This window comes from Bactrocera tryoni, chromosome 1 (assembly GCF_016617805.1).
Source record: "Bactrocera tryoni isolate S06 chromosome 1, CSIRO_BtryS06_freeze2, whole genome shotgun sequence".
In the NCBI taxonomy this organism is placed as follows: domain Eukaryota; kingdom Metazoa; phylum Arthropoda; class Insecta; order Diptera; family Tephritidae; genus Bactrocera; species Bactrocera tryoni.
This window is the reverse complement of record NC_052499.1, coordinates 4,427,355-4,453,856: the sequence shown is the minus strand read 5'-3', so window position 1 is coordinate 4,453,856 and position 26,502 is coordinate 4,427,355. Positions and strand designations below refer to the sequence as shown.

Below are 26,502 nucleotides of genomic sequence, written 5' to 3'. Positions count from 1 at the left end.
AACTTATTTCAATGAAGATAATAATTGCATTAGTCCCAATCGCAGGAATAGGATATTAGAAAGCGAAATGTGGACCTTAATTGATAAGGGTTAGAAGGACGAAAGAAGCGAATTTTCCAGTACTTTTTTTTCTGAGAAAACTTTTAAATTTTTTGATCCAAAAATTCGTACAGATACTATGATATCTTTTAACTGTATTTTAAGACTTAGTACTAGTAAAAATATTTATTTAGGAAGGAGCTACAGCTGATCTCCTGGAGCTCCTCTCAAAAAAACGTTTCTATATCGCTGAACTGGATCCTCTGAAATTGAAAAACCAAACAGATTTTGTTAAAGTAATCTTAAATCTAGTAAACCAAATCGATGAAATAAGCAAAATAAATTTTTTTGACAAAATGGCGATTTCGATTTTTGACAATAATTTCGGTTTCGGTTGTTTTATAAAAAATATTTGTCGGTGAGAAAAAATCTTCGTTTAATTACTAAAAAATACATTTAAGAAGCTCGTGTTAAAATTTGAGACTAATCGGCTTAGTCATTTTCGAGTAATGTTGGTCACCGACTTTGAAAACACAATTTTGAGAAAAACGCATTTAAGGTTTGGCCTTGTACTTCCAAGCACTCTGAAACGCCTTTTCAAGTTTGCGTGTAACTTCGAAAATATTCACCGGAACGATATGGAATTATGCATCTGTGTTTAATCTAAAATATATTTACATTAAGAAAATAAAATAAATTTTTTTTTTGAAAATTCTAGCTGTATATTAAGGCAATTACCTTATAAATTATAATTATAGTTTCCTGTATCTTCTTATATAATTATTACGGTGGAAGAGTGGCGAAATCAGTTGATAAATAAAGAACAAATAATAATAATGTTCGAAAGGTGAACATCGTATCATGTTTTCATATAGACAATTCTACAATTTAACTAAGAGCTAGGCACTGCCGACTTTTAGCCTACACATTCTACTCAATCGGCATAAATAAAATTTGGCATTAATGGTTTTCAAGACATTCTTTTAGTCTAGTGTGAAAAAGTAGTAGCAAATTTCGATCCATTTCTTACTTATGTCTCTATATATAGATGTACCCAATACTTCTCACACAAATAAAATCCTACATTTTGTTGTCTCTGCACGTTTTGTTGTTTCTGCCATTCTTTTTTTTATTATTTCCATTTTTTTGTGCTGTTATTGTTTTTGCTTTTGACCCTGACTTGCGCAGTTTTTCGTTTAGCTGCGAAAATACATAGATAAAGTGGCGGAAATTTTCTCTATACGCGAGCAAATTCGGATTTCCCAGCAACTGCCGCTGCTGCATATACAATTTGGACATAAAAGTATATTACATTATGTATATAAGTATATATATGCACTTACTGTAAAGTATATAGATATTCATTGCAGGGTACACTATTTATTTTTATTGCAGAGCTGTAGTTTCACTAATCCATTCACATTTTAATGCTGCTTACGATTTCGCCCTCGTAAATATTCGAATTCAGCTACATACATATAAACATATGTATATATATATATATATGTATGTGCATACCCTTAGCAGAGATAACGATTGAATGTATGTTCAGTTCCTCAGCAGTAAAACAAAGCAACTGCGACAATTTCTTTAACAATTTCACCGTTACCAGCAGTTTTTGGTTAAGCAGAGAAATTTAGCAATCGATTAGGGAAAGAGAGTTAAAAACTCCCAAAACATTAGTTCTGCTATTTTCTTTAATGAAAGTTCAGTCTTTCTTGAATTTTAAAGGTCTAAATGTTTTTTTTTTAAGAATTAGCAAATAGTCACATGGTATTAGAACAGATGAATATGAAGGTTGGTTGATGAGAAAAATTCCGTTTTTTCATCAAAAACTCGTTCTCTTGTTTTTCTCTCTCATATGAAATTTTTATCTCATGTGGAAAGCGCGCAAAAACATTTCATTTGCCCAAATATTCAGTTAAAATTCTGCAAAAAGTATTTTTACTCGCAAATAGGCACTCAGCCAACATGCTCGTAGTAAAATTTGTGTCGATAACAATAAGTTCACAGACTTTTCCATCAATTCAGCATGATTACTAGCTTCTGGACGACTTACACTTTATCCCTCATTTTCACTTATGTATTTTGGGATCACGAACTTACAATAGTTCGAACAGCAATTCGAAGTTCCTTGCTGTTGTTTATTTTTGTTGTAATGGCAGCATTCTGCCGAGTTCCTTACAGAAATTCCAACTCCCTCTTCTGCACTTTCTTTGGCTTTCAGTGTAACGAATCAGTCTTAGTCAAAGACTCTGGTTGATCAAGGGCCGAGACACTTCCGCAGTTTCTGTGTAACATTTTTCTATTAGCCATGTAACTCAAATTTTCTAGATCTTCCAAGAATCAAAGAAATTAAAGTATAAGAAACTCTTCTAAGCATTATTTAATTATTAAGAAACTTCACTCTAATTGAGTAATTTAAAAAAGCATTAATTGTCTTCGCACAAAACAAAGCTGCCACCTGCCTATTATATACATAAGTATCTAGTTTATTATTCCTTTGCGCACATCAACGCACCCCTCTCCCACACCACTTCTACGCGCACACGCAACTGCCCATCAATAACGCCCTTAGACATTCATAATTGAGTATTATTCGCAATCGAACTCAATTTAATTGATGAGTTTCGCAATTAAGTGCAAAATATTTGCTTTTAACCGCAATTTAACCTGTGACCTCAACGCTAGCCAACTGGTCATTATCTATGTACATCCATTTGTATGTATTCGCGCTCGCATGTATGTATATGTATATGTTTGTGTGTATATGTATATATGTATTTATATAATATATACCTGTATATATGTATGAAAGTGTGTATATTATCAGCACTAGCAAGTATATTTCATTTCGAAACACTTATATAATTGTAATTGTTGTTGTATTGCAGTAGCAGTTTTAGTGTTTTGTGTACAACGGAAGATAGCATTTACAAATAGTTGCTTCAATAATTTATTTCGACACGCAATTGCATTTAAAATGTTATTATTCATGTTATTCATAGCCTACTTGTATCTAAATGACGAACTTCAATGTACAAAAGTGACACATTAAAGGTGATTTATTAAAAAGAAAATGGGGTTTTTACCGCTTGAAAGAGTTATTCTTTTTCAAGTATATAAATTGTACTAGAGTTAATAATTTTGAAATATTGGGTAATCGAAAAACTCTTTTCGCATTTCTAATCAAATTTTAACTTATTTTTTTATATTTATATTAATAAAAAAATTAAGAAATATGTACAATTTTGGTCGACCACTTTTTTCCACTTTTCCGCTAGAGACATAATTCTATCAGTGTAAAACTTCCATCGGTATAAATCGAAATTTCGAAATTTCTAGAACGGAAGCGAGCGAACCATTGTTGTGCTAGTCAAACTGATACAAATTTCACTGGTGGCTTACGTTGCATTCTTCCCTTTTTTATACAAAAATTTCAAAATATAGCTAATTTCTTTATTATTTTCACTAATTTTTCAACAGCTGTAACTTTTTTTCAACTTTCCTGAATTTAATTTTGGTTAAATGAATCTTAAAATCTCACCTTTCCATCGTGATGGACACAATGTGACTGGTAGTACTGGAGATATACGACAGCATCGACATCTATTGACGAAATACGAAAAGACTTTTTCGACTACCCAATATATCAATCCAGTTATGGTCAATTTGAAAATATTATATATAATGTGTTTTTTTTAATTTTTGGGTATAGATATAAAAATTCTCATTTTTCTGGCAAATCATATTTTTTCCATGCCATCACAAAGAATCATTCAAAGAACTTTTGAATCATGTTTAGTTGCTAATTTTTATAGTTCACAAATGCAATTTTTTGCATTAAAATATTTGAACTGATCGAATTTAACCCGAACTGATACATATAAATTACGCCGACGGAATCGATAAGATTTTTCTCGGTTTGGTACAACCTTTTCTATATTCAGTGTGAAGTTTAATCCCCATTTGTCAATTAGTGTGTGTTTGGTAGCTGTTTTTTGCGACGAGAAAAGTTCGTCTGGCGATTTTTGACATTAAAACATGAACAACGAGTTTTCTTGAATTACGGGATACGGAATCATTGAAAATCTGGTGTTTTGAAGTGTTTTGGGGAGTCTATTTATCACGCATACAAGAGTTTGAGTTTCACAAAGCTATCACAAAGCTTTCGTTAAAGTTAAAGTTCGCGAAAACTTGACTTGTGTGAGTCGTTCAACTACCTCATCGCGTTGGCAAAGAGAGATATCAAACAAGCTCAACATCTCCTATGAGACGGTTCAACACATGTTTGGTTAACGGTTTGGGTATGAAGCGTGTCAATACTAGACTCATACTAAATGATCACAAAAAAGATGATGACAACGTCACTAAAGCGTCATTATTGGTGGCAAGACGCGAATCAACGTCGCAACTTTTGCAACAATCTAGCGAATGGCGCTCCAAAAAGAAGCCGGAACCGAGAAAATCAAAACTCACTGAATGCTGAATGCACTAAAGATCATCCCAGCCGAGGCTTATAGCAAGTGAATGAAAATTAGATTAAACGTTGGCATGATTGTATAGGCTCTGGAGCCAATTTTGAAAGCAATAATAAAGATCTGTACTAAAATACGTGAAAATGTAGGTTTGGTTTTCTGTCAAAACAAATTAATATAAATTTATAGGATTTGGCAATTGTAGACATCTTGTAACTCACAACTTTATCGTAAAGTTTGACAGTTCTTATATTTTACATACCCAGAACGTTTTGACATAGGAACGCTATTTGTGTTGTTTACAGTAATTTAAAATATTCAACTCAGCGTAAAAATAAATATTTCACAACTTTTGTCGTCGATTTTTGGCGATGAAGCGCGTCAAGCGCCGGTGTTAATCGATGGTATCGCGAATGTCGTGAAAGCCGTTGAAAATCATGTGGTTGTTCCGGCAACTATTGGTGCTGTGCGCAATTTACTGCACAACATTTTTTTCACGTTGCAGCCCATATAATTTGTTAATCGTTTAAAAGAAAGCTCTTGTCTTGACTAGTAAATTATCAGTGCTACACAACCATTTGTTTGCCAGCTGTCTTTGAATAAATCAGGAAAACCAGCCACCGAAGACGCTTCACTCTTCAACACCACAATGCGAGCTTTCACAAAACGCCTAAAACAATTGAGTACTCAAAACATCGATTTGATGAGTCATCCACTGCAGAGTCCTGACTTGGCACCGAATGACTTTTTTACATTCCCGTAAGTAAAAAATAAACTGAGAGGTCAACGTTTTTAGACACCTGACGACGGAGTTTAGAACGCATGCTTTGGAGATACCTCAATCAGAGCAAAAAGTACATCAGAAATGTATTCAAACGCATGGTAAAGTGTATAAATCTTAATGGAGTATATTTCAAAAACCTTAAAGCGATTTTGGTGATTAATATTTCTTTTCGTGCTCTAATCTCGAAATATAAAAGGCCACCGTTGCATTATATGTAATAAATTAGAAGGACGCAGCACATTGCTTTAAAATCTCTAGTCTTCCTGGCAAATGTTAATTAGCTAATTAAATGGGTAGTTAAAAGTGTAAGAGCTCATTAAAATTATAATATTTATGAAAAAATTAAAAGTAAGAAATGCAAAAGGTTCACATATACATATGTATGTATGTTTTCATATGTGTGTATTAGAGCGGGTCATTTTACAGTCAAAAATGAAAAAACGAAAAAAATTCGTATGTAGGAAATGTTCTATGGATCATTTTGAATTTTTTTAAGTTACTTTGAGCCTAAAACCGGCTTAGAGTCAGCGATTTTTAAGGTTAAGTTTATTAAGGATTATAACAATTTTTTCGTCAGTTTTTGAGTTATCACAATGAAATTTAATAAGCAGGTGGATTTCTTATATATTCTGTTGATCATTTGTCGGAATCGGCAAGATCGCACAACTATATCACATATCTCCCATACAACCGATTTTTCAAATTTTTAAAATTCACCTTAAATCGCCGACTTGGAATAGATTTTAGACCCGTAGACTCTTAGGCAAAATTTTTCAAAATGAACCGTAACATGTTTTCTGCATACGTGATTTTATAGTAAACAGATTGACCCGATCTAATGTTTATAAAATACTAAACTCATAGTCTTCAAGCTTAACAAATGGAAAACGAAAGTCCTTGCAGCTAAAATGGTGAAATAACATTGCTACATGTAAAAATATGAAATTTTGTATACACAAACACACATGCAAATATACATATGTCTGTGTGCGTAAACATATACAATACAATTGCATTCAGCATTGCCACTAAAAGCTCAGCTGTAAATCTCCGAGCATGGCCAAGGGCTAAGCATGAATTACGCACAGATTTGCTGTGCCTTTTAGCTTATTAAATACATACATACATTCACACTTAAATACATACATGCAAAAGTGCCGCGTTGACGGCGAATAAAGTGCGGTATACTTAAGTCAAAATTATTTTAATGAGTTTGTGCACGTGAAATTACAAAAAAGCTGCGCGGCGACGGAAGACAGTGCGAATGTGTTTGTTTGTTTGTGCGGGTGAAATAAGTACTAAAAATATGAGAGTATAATAAAACCGAAAACAAAAAATCAGAAACTGGCTTGTGCTGAATGCAGCGGCAATAAAAAGTGAAATGGCGGCGAAGATTTTTCGGAAATTAAATTTAATGTCGCGCTAATTAAATTATGAATAATTACAAATGTACACAGGTATATATGTATGTTTATAAGTATAATTTTATAGTTTACTGCGGAAACACGCACATTTTTTAAGTAATGCAATTTATAAATTTATAAATTACTAAATTACTGAGAGATATAGCGAAAAAAAATTATCTGTTTGTACATTTTTAGTCATAAATACGTTATATATTCTGTATATTTTTTTAAGATACGATATATTGTGTTATAATAACTTGAATTTGTGTAGAACACCATTACATGATAATTTTATTATTTATAGTGTTCTTAGATTGAATCATTATTAGAAGTAAAACAATGATCTTCATATTAAGATTTATATTCATACTAGAGGACCCGTCCACGCTTCACTATCGCTGATACATAGGTAATACTACTACTACCATCTATATGATTTCTATTAGGTGACTTATAACTATTAGTTAATGAGATATAGCATTTTTGTGAAGCAACTTGTGTTAGTTTACAAAAAAATGGATCATAAAGCATTTCAATTGTTAATAAAGCATTGTTTTTTGGGGGAAAATACAATTGAATTTGGGCTCAGGGAAATCCACCGTTGAAAAGATATTTGCTAAGCTGGAAACAGGCGAAATGAGCACCGAGGACAATGATGCTCTAAAGATTCATCATCTCTGTGCAAAATGGGTGCCTCGAAAGTTCATAATTCGACAAAAACAACGAATAACTGATTTTGAGAAGTGTTTGAGTGCTCTTTAATCGTAATAAAATCGAATTTTTGCGTCGGTGTGTGGCAATAGAAACATAGCTCCATAGTGGAAAGTCGAAAAAGTCGGCTATAAAGGTTATGACATCAGTCTTTTGGGATACACGTGATATAATACATACTCAACGACTGATTACTGAGCCAGTTATAGTCTATTTCACTGCGTATTTGCTTGAACTTCTATTATTACAAATACTTAGCAATTGTATCATTTTTGAGGAAGAATCTGTTTAAAATTGTACGCATATATTCAAATGATTCCTACAAATATGAATTTTGACCAAATGCTTATTATTTGAAATATAATTTTTGTATTTATGAGTTGTATTAAATTTTGACATAAGGAGACAAAAGGTATTATATGTCCTTACCCTGGTTCTAGACTACCTCACCACCAATTTTCAGCCAAATCGATTCAGCCGTTCTTGAGTTATAAATGGTGTAACTAACACAACTTTCTTTTATATATATAGATTAATACTCATATATATTTTTATAGAGAGTTTTATATAAAATGAGGAGCTATGAGTTGATTTAGCCATGTCCGTCTGCTTGTATATACGCGAAATACTCCCTCAGTTTTAGAGATATCGGTTTAAAATTTTGTACGCGTCCATTTCTCGCTTATTTGACGGAACCCATATCGGACCGCTATAGCATATAGCTGTCATACAAATCGGACTATCGGATTCAAGATCTTGTACCGAAAACTTTTTCATTTGACAAGGTATTTTGACGAAATTTGGCATGGATCATTATCTAAGGAACCGATAATGCAACCACTGAAGAAATTGCTCAGATTGGATCATTATAGCATATAGCTGTCATACAAACTGTCCGATCGAAATCAAGTTCTTGTATGGAAATTTTTTTTATTTGTAAAGTGTATTTTTTGGTTCTTTTCTATTTTCTTTTTTAAATATGTTCTCGTATGGTATCTAAATTCATAATCATAATTACTATGTTAAATATACTCATATTCGTATAAAAAGTTCTTATGTTTACATACATTTCTATGATTTCGTAAGCTTAGCCATATATATGCATATACATATGTACATATATATATGAATATAGATTTTAATACTCACTTTTCAATGTATTTTCATAATTTATACATAAAAATTCTCTTTTCTAATCAGATTCTTACACTTAATTATGTTCATATATAAACGTATAAACAAATACAATAGTGTGCCATACAAATATATGTATGTACATACCCTCACATACATACATGCATACTCACATACGCATTTTAATAAAATGGCATTCCCATTCCAACACTTAATTTTCACTTCCCCACGCTTTGCCATGGCGTATGAGTGCTCTTAATGAGTTTGAAAAATTATGAAATTACGTATACGCACCGTCGAGCCGCGCCGAACTTAACGGCATAAATTCATTTGCGTTTATGAGGCACAAATGCATGTGTATGTGTGTTTAGTGTGTGTGAGGGCGGCGCCTTGGCATGACCGCTATTTGTTTTATCGCACTTTCGCTAAAATGAACCACAACAACAGCAAACAAATTTTCATAACGAAAACAACACTATGCAGGTGCTACATATTAAAAATACACCCCATCACGGGCCGTTGCTTGCGTTGCGCACATTTTGTTAATTTGATAAAAACCAACAACACCTGAGATTAGAAAAACGCCACCTAAATCAGCCAAGCAACTAACTTCAAAACTAATGTTATAATAACAACAAAAGCAGTTTTTCCACTTTTTCACTCGCTAATTGAAATTAAAGCCCGACAATGGCGTCGCCAGCGTGTGCCTGAAAATATTATTCTTTTTTTTTGTAATTTTTGGGTTGTTTGTGGTAAAATGTATATTTTGTGTTTGGCGCGTATTAAAATTCGTTTGTGGTTGCTGAACCCATTGTGATTTCAAGTGTAAATCATTTAAATTTTATGAATAATGCTTTTTCAAGGAGTGCTAAAGCAGGGCTCAGGGCTTATGCTTGTACTTTCCGTTGGGAAAGTGGAAATTTTGCATATTTTTTGTTGATTATCCGCTTGTAATTTACTCCCGTTGGCAGCCATTTGTAATTTGAGCACTAAATTCTTTATCGGAAAACAAGGTGAAGCCATTGCTGCATAGCAACAAGGAAAATAATCCAAAATCTGCGGTTAACTAGTTTTCTGGTATAAGCAGTAGCTAGATCTTGAAATTATATCTATAGAGTAAATATATTATTTTTGAGTATGGAATTATATTTGAGTGGTTTTTAAAAGGAAAAGGACATACTCGCGTCTCTACTAAGTGAAACCTGATTATAAATATTTTGTGAAAAAATGGGTTGGATAGCACATAGACAATTTTTTAAGTCATTTTTGAGGTTATGCAGACTCATTTAAAACTAAAAAATTTTGCGATTCGTTTTTCTTTTTTTTTGGTTTTTGAAAGAATGCATAGTGACTTAACGCCTCTAGCATACATTTCATCGGTACAGTTCCCAAACACTTTAATTAAAAATAAACTGCACCCTGTATTTAATCGGCCACTCCATTCGAATTATTAATTAAATAATTTTCTAAAACTTTTGAACTCTCCGACTTCAAGCTCGTTTCCTGTAAGTACCTGCAATCGCTCATGCTAGAACCGTTAGAACTTTTCATATTTCTACAACTGCTTGCAGCTTGGAGTGAATTATTTCATAGAGTTGTGACATTTTCTCTGCGTTTTTGGTTGAATTACTGATAGTGATCATAATTTATGACAAACAACCCTCGAAATGTGAGCCGATAAGAAGTGTGCGAATATGAAAGTAGTGGGAAACAGAACGAACGTGTAACGCGTAATAAATGAGTTATGAGAATAGCAATAACAAAAAAATATTAATTACAACAACAATAAATATTTAGTTGACTATAGTGTATTAGGGTGGGTCAAAAAAAATTCAAATTTTTTTTTCGCTTGCTTCTCCGAAAAATAGTTATTAGTCCTTCTATGAAAGTTTCTACAAGTATGAACTCCTAATTGTAAATAGAAAAATTCAGTTATTGCCGTATTGTTTTTAATTTTCTCGTATTATCGAATAGAAAACTTCGTGTATCACTCGCAACTACTTAAAAAATATATCTCGTTTCATACATTTTGTAGGAAATAGAATACTTCACAAAATAGTCTCATTCAATTCTTTCGGAAAACTAGCCATTTTAAAGTTGTTAACGGTTGAAGTTTGATTATTTTAAAGCAAATTTTTTTCTTATGAATTTTGTAGCTCAAAACAAAGATTTTTTAATTGCAAAATTCATAGTTTTGTGGGAAATTTATTTTTCTGAGCACCAAGCGAAGCAAAGAAAAAAAATTTTTACTTTTACCCACCCTAATGTTTATTCATTTGTTAGAACGCAGTTAAACATTATTTAGGAAATTTAGTTTCCAGAACACCAAGCGATAAAAACATCGTTTTTTTACCCACCCTAATGAATATTTATTTGTAAGTCCGCAATATAGCACTAGTACTAAAAAAACGAAGAAAACTGCCAAGTGCTAACATTAAATGTACTTCAAAGCAAATACACCAAAAACAAAGTATTCTACAATTATATTGCAACAACAAGCATGCTAACAGAATTTACTCTGGAATTTTCAACATAACAATCTGCCACCTGATAGCAACTTAACTTGTGGATCTGCTCCAAATTTTTACTTAACAAAACTAGTTTATTTATTTGCCGACATTTTATGCTTCTTTTTTATTTTTTGTAGGTTAGTCTTATTTATTTTTATTTTTTACGATTCATTTTGCTTTACACACCCTTCTCCCTCGCCCTTTTCAGCCTTTCCACCTTGCAACATGCCAAGTCCTTGCTCCGCATTCATTTCTGTTCATTTGCTTTTCATATCCACCCCTCACCTGAATTTTCGCTCTTCCTTTGCGACTTCATTTTTATTTGTTTTATCGCTCGATCGGCATATAAATCAATTTCTATGACAAATTTATTATAAACGTCGCAAGTAAATGTATTTTATAACTCTCACACCCACCACCATCACCTGGAGAAATATTTAGTTGTTGCCGCTTGCTCTTACCAATTTGGCCGAAAAAGTTTGCCGCCAACGATTCCGTTATTTCCTTGTTTTATGTTTTTTTCCTACGAAAAAGAATTTGTCGCAGCAATTTAATCAAATGTCGTAATGCAGTGAAAATATTTATGGTATCGTGTTAAATACAAAAACAATAAAGTATTATGTGCCAAGCTCACCCTCCAACCCCGGTGTAGCCTATAACAGAAATGAATTATTAAATAAAAAATATTTGGTTCAATTGACACTATAAAAATTTCGCCTTTTATGGCAAGCATAAATTTTCCTTTTGCTCTTCCGTTTGAGGGTCTTGACTCATAATTTCAGTTATATATTTATATGTATATATAATAATATACATATATTTGCATACATACTTCACTCTTGTACGTGTGCTTTTTTTCTACCAAATTGTGAATAATACCCTTTTTGGTTTGATTGTTTTTCTTTGTTGTTGCCATAGCATAGTTGTTACACTGTCGCCTATAGTTCCATATGGTCACACTTGGCGGCACATTATTATTGTTGTTCGATAACAAATAATTAATACCTAAATCGTTTGAAATAATATTTCTTTCTTTGTCTCATATTTCTTTTATTGTTCAAAACTATTTTCGACTTTCAGTATTGTCTAAAACCATAATGATCCTTAAAAAGTTCAAGAAAAGATATTTTAATCTAAAAACATCTAATCAATTTTGCAAACATTTGTGTGGAGTAAGTTAAGTCAGTGTTTTTTCAGTTCTTCCAGTTAAATTTTCATCAAAGCTCTAGAAAAGCTTGAAGGAATAAGAGTTAATGGATTGATTTCATCGAGTCTTCATTCTACTGAGACAAAAGTTTACCAAACACCATTTAATTTGTTTTGTTTCACTTAAGTTTTCATCAAAGCTCAAGAAAAGCTTGAAGGAATAAGAATAAATATATTGATTTGCTGGAGTCTCCATTCAAGTGAGACAAAAGTTGACAAAACCACATTTAATCGTTTTGCTTTCACTTAAGCTTTCATCAAAGCTCATGAAAGTCTTGAAGGAATAAGAACTACATAGTAGTTTAATGGACTTCATTTCAGAAAGGCAAAAGTTGACAAAAAAATAAATTTTTTTCTCCTGCTTTGAATTCTAACTGAATTGTCTGTATGTATAACTTTCAAAAACTAATATATACATACATATGTATTTACATTTACTCTACTTAAAATAAAGCTGATTAATTGTTTTCTTAAAAAAAAAGTTTTTTTGGCTTCATATTTTAACGAATCTACTTTAACAAATATTCTTACGGCATCCATTAACTACTTTTCTCTACTAAAAAATAACTCGATCAATAAATTTCTTTCTCATATATTCATTTATTACTATTCTGTAATTACAGTTGTTATGCATAAGGATAAAGAGGAGAATGGCATGTTGCCACACATACACACACACGCACATGATGGCTATCGAACGCGCGAATTGGGCGCCTTTGAGCATGGCCTACTCGACGGTGATATGTTCCTGCAGGTGAGTAACAAAAAACTACCAAATTCCTTTATATACCACAAGTACATATGCATGTGTGTGCATATACATATGTATATATCGATTGTGCTGTTAATTACTCATTCATATATTCAATTATCCTATATTACGGTAATTTGTAATCATTAAATAATCAGAAGTAATTGTGCATATCGTTCTTCGAATATCATATACACTCAATCATAATAGCGCCTATTATCGATATTTATGAAGACAACTTAATATAAGACTTATCACTTCTTTTAATATCTGTGACTGTGATATATTTGTGGTTAATGGTTTCTTAAAGATATTGGATTATTTAATTTGGCTTGTGAAGAATATGATAATGATACTGATATCATTTCTTGCCGATTACCACCCAACTGAGTAACAACAACTGAATGCACTATAACCTAGAATGATCTTAATGTAAATAACGGAACAAATTTACCCTTATATGTACATATATCGTTAGCTTAAGCAATCTAGAGCCGCTCTATCGTGTGTCATACCTAGATACTTCCGCATGTCCTTATAAAAGCAGTACTCACTTTCAAATAAAAAGCAGAGAGATTTTATGGAAGTTCTTCAGCTTGTTTAAGAACTTTATTCGTATTTCTTCTGCAAAATACGTTACAAATCTGCTAATGTTTGTCATTAGACGTGTAGCAAGCAAAAGTGTCATTGTGCTACGGTAAATGCCTGACAAGAGCTTTAACCCAACCTTAAAGCTTTCATATAATTCCAAAAGCTTACATAATTAATTATAAAACTCCACAATGTCATCTTTCAAATTAATATTTCTACTATTGCAAAACTTGAAGGACTCAAAATACATAAGCTGTTTAACACTGAAGCTTTTGAAGGCTGTGAAAAGCTCTTTGGTGTAAAATATCTTCGAACGTTACTATTCAGTTTTGAACAAACAGTAAAATGTCAAGAAGACTACGCCTCCAATCGATATAAATAAACAGTGCATCCAAGATGAGGCAAAAACCGCGCTGATTGTTCTTCTGCTTCGAGACATAAACAAAATTTCTTTTACCAAAAAGCTCTAGAGTTGAACACTAAGCTTCCCGCAAACTCAATGCTTCCTTTTTTTTCTACTAAATATACATATTTATGTACACATTTAGGTCAATTTCCATAAAGAAGGCTATAAACAACTTCGACTACTAACAAAGCTTTGAAGCTCTCTACATTCATCATCTACATCACTTCTGCATACACACGCATTACGAATATCTATCGGCAAATCGTTGCACTTCAACACATTGCCATTGCACACTTTAATATTTACAAATAATTCAATTTCTCCAGTGCATAATTCATTCGCAAAATATTTTCGCAAGTGCGGCTAAGAAGGACTTGCGTGTTTGCGAATAATTGCGCGAGCAATTTTCAATTTCAATTCAGCTGTGCAAGCACTCAAAGTGCAAGTACTTATGTACCGCTATAACCGTTAAATACATGACTAACCAAATTGCACAACGCCATAGCGCAGCAACAGCGCTACAACAAATACTTTGCTGTGGCATGAAAGGAAAAACCGCCAAAGTTGAGTTTGCAGTTAATCGCGATTTTTGTTAAGAATTCGCATTTGTTGTGCAAAAACAACGTGCTTTGAAATTTTTTTTGTAAATTTAATTTTTAGGTACTCTAATATAGACTTCTATCTAATTTTAGCCACAAATATTACCCCTTAAAGCGCAGTATTTTAAAACTTCATGAAACCCACTTGTGCTATTTTTGCGTCTCAGAGCACTTATAAAAATAAATGCGAGTGCAATGCATTTGCAGCGTTTGTCACAGCGAGCTTGGCCACTTGTCAAATACACGCGTTTGTCCGTCCGGTCGGCGATCGCGAAACGCGCACGAAGTTTTCGCGCACTCCCTGCTAATGCGGTTGTAGTTGTTGTTTCAGTTTTTGCATGCAACTCTTTTTGAGCTTTATTTTTTTATTTTTTTTTTGGCTACCCTCTGCAGGCTGTAGGCTTGTTAGGTGGCTGCATTTCAATGTCAAGACCTAGGCTTTTCCTTTGGTGAGAGGGTGGCTCACAAGATTTTCTACAAACTGGCAGTTGTTGTTGCAAAAAACAAGTAAAAAACAACGCGGCGTGTTTGTTGACCCACAACACATTTGATTTTGCTTTTGTTGTTGTAGAAATTATGCAGGTGCGTTACTGTTAGACGAAGCAAGCAAAGGCAACGCAGCTGTCCTTGCAGCGCTATGCACATTAGGGTTGTTAGAAATGTTTTGAAATAAGCGAATTAAAAATTTTAAGCAACATTTTTTATTAAATGCGCAAATTTGTAAATGAATGAGTTAAGTATGAAAGTTTATTAATAGCATATAGAAGAGACGGCGTTGCCACCTATCAGAAAATAATACATATCAAAAGAAAACAGGCATATCAAGTGTAATGCCTTTGAGCAAAATATTGAAAAGCATCTCTAAAAAAATTAGTGCAGCTAGTGCTGCCACCTGGTTTAATATTAAAAATATTGCATACTAATACATATGTGGTTACTAATCAGCAAACAATTTCAGCAAAACTTTAACGAATCGGTAAAATGCTGATTTTTTAGTTTGGAATTTTTGAAAAGAGTTGCCAACCGTTTGTAAATTAAAATAAATATCAGTGTGTCGATAAGGAATGTTTAAGAAATGGAAGGCCTTAAAGAATGCTATAGGCAAATAATCTTAAATAAAAAAAATAATAATAAAGTGCTGCCACCCTTTTAAAGCGAAATTACCAAATCTGTAATATGTGTAATAAACAGAAAATATTTTCAGCATAGATTTATGGAATCAAAAGATTATTGCTTTAAAGTTAGGATAAACCAAATTTTTAACAGAGTTACCAACTGAACTGAAAATGAAATGTATAAATAATGAAATTAAGAAGATATGGAAGCTATTTTCGAAGTTTTTGCAAGAGCTTCTAAATTAAAAAAGAATATAAAAATAAAAAAAACATAAACTGAGTTGGCAACTTCTTAAAAACGGTACATATGTAAATTAGCCAATAAATCATTTTTTATAAAAAAATTCATAAAATTCGTACCAGCCAGCGGGCAAATGAAAAAACTATAGCACAAAGAATCGAAATGCCATAAACGGGGTTGTCAGCTGTTAGTGCTAATAAAAAATATTTTTCAACTCCAAAATTTTATTATGATAAATCAACGAGTATTTGGTTTTTCCAAAAGTATTCAATTTTATAAAACAAAAATTCTTTATTTACCGTTATCTGTAGATGATACATTCAACCCTTGCTGTCATTTACTTTTAACTTTTTGCAACCACCCTAATATTGTATAGATGCATTTTAATAGCACAACTCCTTAACATTCCCAAACAATTAGTCCTTAACCCACACCTGCCTACATTGCCACCTGCTCACTTCGCGACTCTTGCTACACTTCACCCTCGACGCGGCCGCGAATTCGCTTGCATTTCCAAGTACAATTTGACCAATGTTGCATTTCCAATGCATTTCGCACCTAATTTTTCTTCAACACTACAAGTTGCAATTTGCTCGTACATAAGCTTTATGTGTGTGTACATACATACACGTGCGTATGTGTGTGTGTGCATTGCTGTGCTGGCAGTGCGGCAGATAATAACGGCTTTTTGGCACACAATTTCTGAATTATTAGTGCGCGGCAGTAAACAAACTAGCTCGCTTAGACTGCACTTGCATTTCACACACACACACACAAGCACGTGTGTGTGTGTACCCATACGTATTCACATTTGTATATGTGTTGCATTTGTTTGCGCATATGTGCGTTTGTGTAAAGCACTTTCGTTGTGAAAATGCGAATCTTTTACATTTAGTTCGTGTTTTTTTGTTGTTCTTAGAACAACAACAACAGCCAAACTGACGGTTTGCTGCTCTAGTTCTGTATATAAGTAATTTGGCGGCGATATTTGCTCAAGTGCCAACATTGACTGACAAGTCTCTATGCGCGCAATGTGTACAACAAATAAAATACAACAACAAAAACAATGCGCCTGCATGCTTTTATCTGCAATTGAAAAGCGGCAATACTTGAATGAATGACACGTGCTTAGATATTATTACTTGCGCTACTCTATAATTAATAGGATTTGGGTCCCAGTGGAAAATGTGGAGATATGGGTTTTAAAATTGTTGTTGGTTTTATTATTAATTACTACGATGTAGCAGATTTATTATAATTTTTGTGTATTTTGGTTATTTTTTTTATTTATGAAATATTTAGTGTGGTCAAAGTGTAGCTTTCAGAGGGGAGCCTGCTTTAGAAGCTTGAGTTTGCTTAAATCTCTTTAGAAATTATCTAAGAATATGTCCTCAAAGTTATAGATGTGAATGAACATATTGTCGAAGCTAGAGGAGAAATAGTCGCCCACCGTACAGCAGGTATATGAACGCTTTGGCAAAAAGCGTAAACTTTGACGAGCGTTTTCTCGGTTTTTAATTTTAACGATTTTTCTTAATTGGCTAGCAGGATAAAAAAAACAAAACGTCGTATGAATTAGAGCAAAGTTTATTATCTTTGGCATTAAATTATCTTCTATTTAAACTAACCAAAGTCAAGTTTGAACGTATTTTTAAACAACATAAAGTAAAATTTGTTTTGTCGAAAACCAATTTTTTCCAATTTGTAAAAAAATGTAGAATTTTACACTATTTTTTGGAATTTTCTTAGTTTAACTTATTTGTTTCAGATAGAAATTGCGACCTGCATCCTGCCCGCCGTCTGCCAAATGCATAGCGAGATGCATAGGGCAATTGCTTCCCAAAGACAGAATAACAAAGATTTCGTGCCCAAAAAATTTGTGGACGATGTCTAAATATAAAACTATAAAATCGAGAAATTTCGTCTTAATCAATTCTTTCTTTCCCTCCCAAAAAAATGCTCAAAAAATCGTTTTTTTGAAGCCTCTAAAACAGGCTCACACCTTAAATATTATGGAATTGCGGAGAGTAATTTCTACAACACTTTGAATTTATCGTTCTATGAACAGAAAAATATGTATACTGGAGATTAGTTCTTGATAACTTTTTTCGAATAAACAGATTAATAAAATTTTTGGGCTTGGGTTGAGACTATGTTCTGGCCCTTCCAGTGGATTTTTAATAACTTAGTGGTCAATAAAATCCGTTATTCATTTGTTCAGTAATTCTTCTGATCAACCTATAATAATAATTTATTTTTTCAAAACAATGGCTAAGATCTTAAATCGGACACTTTTTATTCAAAGATCCGCAATTTCCTAGACACCTTCTCAAAGACCAGTTCGCATGCCACAATATTTACTAGTTGTCAATGGCTTACTGACAGACATTGAGTGACTTCCTTGAGCACAAGAAAATATAAACTCGCCACGACAATGCACGTGATGGAAATGTGCCAAAATTGCATGCACCGCTAAAATGTCAGCATACTTCAAACATCACCCTCTAGCCTATCACTCCCCCCTCAATCATGCTGTAACTGCCGTTGCAACGCATGCTAAGCACGTGAGTGTGCCACAAGTCCATTACTTTCAACTATCGCGTTGCAAGTGCAATATTTTTGTGACTGCCCTTTTGTCACACACACACACACACACACTTACACACATTCAGAAATACACATTCAACAAAAGCCTGCTTTATTGTTAGTTGTGCATTCGTTGAAGTTCGTGTGTGCGCACTGTCGCTATTGCTAATTGCCGAGTTGCACAATTGTGCACTTCCGTCGGAGCATACATTTCACCAGGCGTTCGTGTTTCCCGTTCCCCGTTCCCCCACACCCCACATTCGACACTTTTTACCGACATTTCGGTGGCTTGCATTGCATTTTGCTACGGTCAAGTGCATTCTTCATGGTGGCGCCTGCTTAGCATAGGTGCTGACGGTTTTTGTTTTGTGTGTGCACCAATTCACCAGCACCGAATGCATTTCGTGGTTATGGACCCTTAAAACTTTCGAATGCACTTGTTATGCGCATTTCTAGCGATTTTGCAGCTCTTCACCTGTTGCTTTTGAACAGTTCTTTTGTTATTGTTGTTGTAATATTTTGGTTTTATTTTTATCCTCTTTATTCTAGCTTAGAAACAGTTTCATTGAAATGAGTGGTATTTTAAATTCATCAAAGAAATCTTCCAAAGCAAAGATTTTCGATCAACATAACTTCCCAAAAGCTTTTCAATGGTCCGACTTTTTTCAAAGAATTGTTTTGATAACAATTCCTTCAGTTTTTACTGAGCATAATATTGAAGATCTAGGTTTCAAGGAAGAAAGATGTGATATGACGTGTTGGTAGATGCGATTATTTGGGTAGATCATAAATCTCGAGTTACAGAAAAAAATATGGTATACATGCACCGCAAAATCCTTAAGGGGTCAGTAGGGTAATCTTTTTTCAAAATATTTTTTTTTTTTTGCATTTTCTGTTCCCTTATATCCTTAGAATTAATGTAGAAACCTAGAAACCAACTTTAACATTGGAAGGTTTCGAAAAAGGCCCAACGCTCGACGTTCGGAGCGCTCTAAGTGCACACCTCAAAACACACGTTCTTAAACTGGCGGACATGATTCCGGTCGAACTACTCAACCGATTTGCTTAATTTTTTTTTTAAATGTTCCCAAAACGCCTGATTATTGTCCCTACTAGATTCATAATTTTTTATAATTTACTGACAATGGTATGACAAAATTTATGTAAAAAAAACATGGGAAAAAATTAAAAAAAAAAAAACGTTAATTATTTTTTATTTATCAACATTTTTTCATTATTATAGTAGGGACGATAACCATTCACGTACTTTTTAAGAATAAATTGGGTTTTTGTGTTTCAAATGATCCAAACATGAGAAATCGTGTCCGCCAGTGGAAAAACGCAACTCATTCACCCAGCCATTTCTCCGACAGATATAATCAAAAAATTCCGAAAAAAATTTGTTTATACACTAATCGATATACCTCATGATATGTGAAAAAAGCTCTATTGTAGAATAAAAATTTCGATGAAAAAATATTAAAAAAAAACAGACCAGATTACCCTACTGACTCCTTAAAGACAGATTTTTGAAAACCCGCTTTCTCTTTCAGAAATGATTTTTATAGTTTGGTACCTTGAACATAATAATTTTGAGGTTATTTTTATATGCCAAAACCGCTTATAATACCTATGTATTTACCAATGTGCCACTTTAAGTGAAAAAAGAAGCTCTCAAATAAGCTTCAAAATAACGTGTAAAGCATAAGCGACATGAGTGTGAAAATGGAAATGTCAATGGAAAAATCAGAGGGTTGAGAAAATCTACCTTTATACAAAATTTGTTATAACTAATTTAGGGGATTTATTAATGCGAATTTCAGTTGTGTAGTCAAAAGGAACCAATGCTTGTAGGCTTTAGGCTATACGAGTTATGCCCGCACTTAATTATGTATATCTTTCTACTGAGATATAAAAATTTTCAAGCCATGTTCTTTAGCACTCAATTCTATTTTACTTCCATGTTGCAAGAGCGTTTTTCGTTTGTTATGCAGCTTTCAGCTATACATGCGCAGTGCTGAAGTCAAGTGTGTTCTATTCTTTGCTAGGGAAAATATCGTTTAACAAAGGCAAGTAGTAATGCAGAGATGTTGATGATACAGTTGAGCGTTTTTTGTTGTATAAATGGCTGTTATAAGTGTAAGAATCATAAAATATTTGTACATAAAAAAAGTTTATTATTGGGCCCAACATAGATCAATTTCTTCTAAAAGTCTTTCTTCATAGCACCATTTTTAACTATTTTAACTTATGTGTCAAGTCTTATCCGGGTATCATTGTGAATGTCAATCAGTACATTTAAACATCATTTCATTAAAAAATTATTGTCTAAGGTGGACGATTTTGTTCATAATTTTAATATTCTTAATTTCTTTTTCAAAATCTATGTGTCCCACACAAATTAATCCCCCTTGGCTTCAATAAACGTGTGTCAAAGTTTTCTTTCCGATCCTCGAAACAGTTGTTAAAGTCAATTTCCGGAATAGCCTTCAATGTGTGTAGAGATTCACGTTGAATGTCTTCAATTGACACAAAGCGATATCCCCGGAAGGGTCGTTTGAATTTGCTGAATAGTCACGCGGAGCTTAATCAGATGAATACGGTGGTTGCGGCACGATATTAGCTGAACATTTGGCAAAAAACTCACGAAGAATCAATGCAGTATGCGACGGTTTATTTTCAAAAACTAAGAGTTTTCGGCCCATAATTCCGGCCCCTCTTTACAAGTAGCTACGCGCAAACGAAGCATTCCTTGTTGACAGCTTGATCGTTCTGAAGGAATTCGGAGTGCGCCATACCTCGATAATCGAAGAAAACTGTCAACATAATAATATTCTGTCGATTGATCGTCTGTTTCCGGGTCGTAAGCATAGATCCAAGACTCATCGCCAGTAATAATAGGTTTCATAACATCCTGGTACGGAAAGTTTTGTTTCACAGACGTTAGCGTGACGCTTTTTTCTTAAGAACTTAGTGATTTTGAAGGCAATCACTTTTCTTAGGCTCAAGTGTTCTTTCAAAATAGTTTTCACTGATCGCTCCGATATTCCAACGATGCCAGTAAAATCTCTGACTGTTGATTATCGATTCCTAAACACCAATTCCTTTATTTTATTGACGTATTAATCGTCAGTTGATGTTGATGGCCATTAGCACCGAAGGGCTTTTTCAACATTCTGGACATTTCGGCAGCAGAAATTGGATTCCGTACTCAAAACGGAATGGGTTTTCGACGAATGGGTTTTCGCGCGAATAAATTAAATTAAAATTTTTTGCTCACAATAGTATATATGAACTCATGTGAAGCTTACTCGCTATAGGTATGGTTTTGCATAAGCATAGATTATTGTGACTTATAAGAACAGATATAACACTGCTTGCTGTCTGAAACATCTGTTTAACCAAAAATAACTTCAGTTCCTCCAATTCGGTTAACTTCTTGATATGATTACCCAATGAAATATTTTTAGTGAAGTTTTTTTTAATAGTATACATATATATATATATATTTAAGTCATACATATAACTCTTTTCTATTTCTTCTCTTCAAAAGTATTAATTTCTACTCAAAATTTAACAACAAAAAAAAAAAATTAAAAAAAGCGGCGTTTCAAAGTGTCAAAAGCCGCTGTAATCTGCAATGTAACTGCGACGTGAATGATCGCCGCAATCAGCTTAAAGGATCCGCCGAGGATCCATCAAAAAAATTAAAGATAAATTTAATGAATTTTAATTGCCATATGAGAGTAATTTGTAAAAAACTGCAAGTAGTTGTAATTAATCTGGGTGTATTTAAATATCACTTTGCCCATAGCGCCCATGAGCACAAGCAAATGGACATTACACACACATATGTATGTATGTATATACAAAAGCTGGCAAATTTATAACGGCAAACATTACGGCGATCTTCAAACACTCGCAAAAGTCAGCGAAAACACCTTCAGCTGGCTTTACGAGTGCAGTGCCGAGCACATGCAATGCAGGAGACAATTAGCAACGACCCCCCGAAGCAAAGTGTCCACAAGAGGCACACAGACAGGCATGGCGGAGATGGATGAGTAGGGCTGCGTGAGAGGTGGCGTGTAAGCAGCCATAAATGCAACTAAATGCCACACGCAACGCAAGAGGAAGATGACGGAGCACTGAAGGACGGAGTGGAGGGTGCAACGCAGTCGACTTGAACTGCTGCTTTTGCGTCATTAACGCAGCGGCGGAGAGACCAGCGGCAACACCGCAATAATGATGGCAATCAAAAGCGGAGTGAGATTGAAGAAAGCGCTTGCAAGTGCTAAAGAAGCGCTGGGTCGAGCAGAGGAAGCAGAGGCTGCTGCCAGGCGGTAGTGTGAAACAATGATGCCAACGCATTTATATAAATACACACACACACACATAACCACATGTAGGCACATAAAATACTAAGTGGCGTCATATTTTGAAATGCAACAGCGGAGCAATACTACAACAACAACTAAATAGATGTCATAATAACAACAGACTCGCATGTCTGGATGTACATATGTGAGCATGTATGTATGTATGTATGTATATTACACCCATGTTTAATGATGAGCCATACTGCCTAGAAGATTACACTGGCTTGTGTGTACGAGTATAAGAAGTCGCTTCAACACAAAAACATTAACTCAATAAAAATCCAAGCCACCCAACAATAACAACAAATAATTCACAGTTTTCACAACGCCAACAATCTGGTTCGTCATAAAATCCGTCTTGTTGTTGCTGTTTGTGTTTTATTACCGAGTCACCGCCAGTCTAAACACATACAAACATACACACACACATACACATATACGGAAATATTTCATTCGCTGGGCAATTCGGCTGCTCTGGGGCGGACGCAGCTCATCAATAATCATCACAAGGATCGCTGTCAGCCAGTCGCTCAATGCTCTCTTCCGTTACTCCGCCCTCTTACTCGCCGCGCTGCCACATTTGCCGTCGGCTGCCCTTCCATCATTCACCAATATGCCATTCGTTTCGACTTGGGAGTGATCGTCGTTGCCGACGCTACTCGCTGCATCTTATGTGGCGCTGCCTCTGAGCCCCGTTAATTGTTTTTCTCGGCACTGTGTGCGCCTTGGCTGTAGCAACTGCGGCTGCAGACAGCATTCGCGCCCAATGTATTAACTCTTTACTCACATGTTTCTTAACTTTTTTATTATTATTTATTTTTTTGGAAAAGTCGAATGCTCGTCAACATCCGCCAACTTCGTCGCCAAGCACTTCGTTGCAACAACAAATACAAATGTTGAGCTAATTAAAATTGCTTCAACTGTTATTTTTGTTCTGTGTGTTGTTGTTGTTGTGCTCGTTGCCGCTTTGATAGCGCATTCTAATGCGATTTTAATAATACACGCCTGTGAGGTACAAAAACAACGGCAAAATACAAATATGATGCGCAATCAACGATGTGGTATAAGATGCTGTCGCGCATAGATTGTTCATGCTGTAAAGGGTGGTCCTAATACAAATTTATGCTTTTAGATGAATACAGTAGAGGCCCGCTAATCCGAATCAATTAAAAACGGCTCCTATCCGGAATATAAGGAAATCCGGATTACCAAAGGCATATCAAAACTATGTATTATGAAAAAATATTTATAAATTTCTGTTTGTTTATTATAACAAATAATACACATGTTACAAAAACACAAAAAAAACTTAAACCAATAAAGCATAAAAGCGAATGTAGTGAATAATAAACATGTGATCCGGATTAGAGAATACGGATAGAGAATGTCGGTTCGGATTACAGGGGACATAATAGAAATTTTGACTTTTTTAACCCTGTCCGGATTACAGTGAAAATAGTGGGTAGTCGAAAAAGTATTTTCGTATTTTGTCAATAGATGTCCTTGCACATTGTGTCATATCATATATGTAGTGTTGGAAAGGTAAGATTTTAAGCTTCATTTAACCAAAATTAAATTCGGGGAAGTTGAAAAAATTACAGCTGTTCAAAAATGAGTGAAAATAATGATGAAATTCGCTATATTTTGAAATTTTTGTATAAAATAGTGAAGATCGACACACAGGCCTCCAATGAAATTTGTGAAATTTACGGAGATGATGCTTCATCAGTTCGTGTAGCACAACAATGGTTCGCTCGCTTCTGTTCTGGAAATTTCGAAATTTCGATTTACACTGCTGGAATAATGTCTTTAGCGGAAAATGGCTAATAGTGGTCGACCAAAACGGCGCGTATTTGTTTATTTATTTATTATTACAAATATAAAAAAAAAAGTTAAAATTTGTTTAGATATACGGAAAGACTTTTTCGACTACCAATATTATCGAGAAAAAAATAAAGTTCACCACACCATTCACACTACTCACACAGTGGATAAAAATTCATTTATTTTTCAAACATATTCTGACACTAACATTTTTTAACGACGCTTTGAGAGTCCTGCAACAATCCGAGCAACTTTTTGTTTGTGAACGTCTTACAACATTGGAACAATAACAACAACAAGAGTTTGAAATGTTTTTCGTTGAATTTTCTTGTGGAAACGAATCTTAATTTTAATAGAGATATCAGGATCACGGCGAAAAAAGTATGCTGAGCGTTAATGAATTGCCTTCAGAAGTATTTACTTTTAATACCTCTTTTTTGGATATAGTTTTATTGAGAAATTCGGTGTAGTAATCACAAAGGCTCATTGAAATTTTGCCGCAACCTGCTGAAATTATGAGATCAGTGTTGAGAATTTTTGAAATTCTGAAGTTTTCAGCCAAAAAACATTGCTGTTGAACGTTGTTATCCATTTGAACGGAGGTCAGCTCAGTCTACTTTTTTCCCATTCTGTTATAGTAGTGAAAAATAAGTAACCTATTCTTATTTAGAAAAGAGCTGTGTAGCGAAATGAAATTCAGCATTGTTAAATTGTAGTTTGAATGACTTTAGATTTGAGGTTTCTTCCTCTAAGTGAAAAGAAAGACAATTTATATAACTGAGAAAAAATATTAGGTGGGCAAAAGAGAGTAAGGCTTTTTAATTTCGAAAGTCTAAATATGTTTTTTCTTGGTTGGTATGCCTGCCGAGACATCTGCACCAAAAGTCACAAAAATATAATCATTAAAGCTTAATATACATTTGTCTTTCTGAAGTACATTAAGTGCATTCGACGACTTTTTCGATGAGTGAAATTATTCAACAAAGACGTTCCATTCCGTTTTGAGTGCGGAATTCAATTTCTGCTGCCAAAACGTTTAGAATATTGGAAAAGCCCTTCGGTAATAATTGTTTGACGCGAGCAAGTCTTTTTGATTGGTACAAATTATTCAAAGAGAGTCGAGAACGCGTTGACGACGAACCACGTCCAGAACGGTCATCAACATCAACTGATGATCAACACGTCAATAAAAAAATAAAATAAAAGAATTTGTGCTTGAGAATCGTCGATTATTTGAAAGAGATCTTACTGGCATCATTAAAATACGGAAAGGCGCAGTGAAAACAACTTTGAAAGATCATTTGGGCTAAAAAAAGTAAAAAGACGATTGGTTCTAAAATCACTCATGTTTTTCGAAAAGCAGTAAAGTCTGCAAAACAATGCTTTCCGACTACCAGGATATCATGAAACGTATTATTACAGGCGATGAGTCTTAAAGCTATACTGCCGACCTGGAAACGGACTACCAATCGGCTGAATATCGTGGCAAAGGTAAGCCGAAACCGAAAAAACAGGTCAAAACAGATTGAAAATGAAGGTTATGTTGAAAGTTTTCTTCGATTATCGTAGTGTGGTGCACTCCGAATTCCTGCCGACCGGCCAAACTGTCAACAAGGAATGTTATTTGAGTGTTATGCGTCGTTTGCGCGAAGCTATTCGTAAAAAGAGACCGGATTTATGCTAATCTAATTCATTTATACCGAATGGGTGTTCGATTCACCACTCACCAAGTTGTAGTGAAACCA

The 26,502-nt window shown here is 34.0% G+C and overlaps 1 protein-coding gene across 4 annotated transcripts in view; it reads left to right on the top strand.

Annotated features, from left to right (window-relative positions):
- LOC120772771 (neuronal PAS domain-containing protein 2) overlaps positions 1-26,502 on the top strand; it is a 108,757-nt gene that overhangs the window by 65,369 nt on the left and 16,886 nt on the right. For all 4 annotated transcript variants that reach the window (XM_040101557.1, XM_040101564.1, XM_040101549.1 and 1 more), the window contains exon 4: positions 12,892-13,022. In XM_040101557.1, the coding sequence (XP_039957491.1) occupies positions 12,892-13,022 (131 nt within the window). The remainder of the gene's footprint in view (positions 1-12,891; positions 13,023-26,502) is intronic.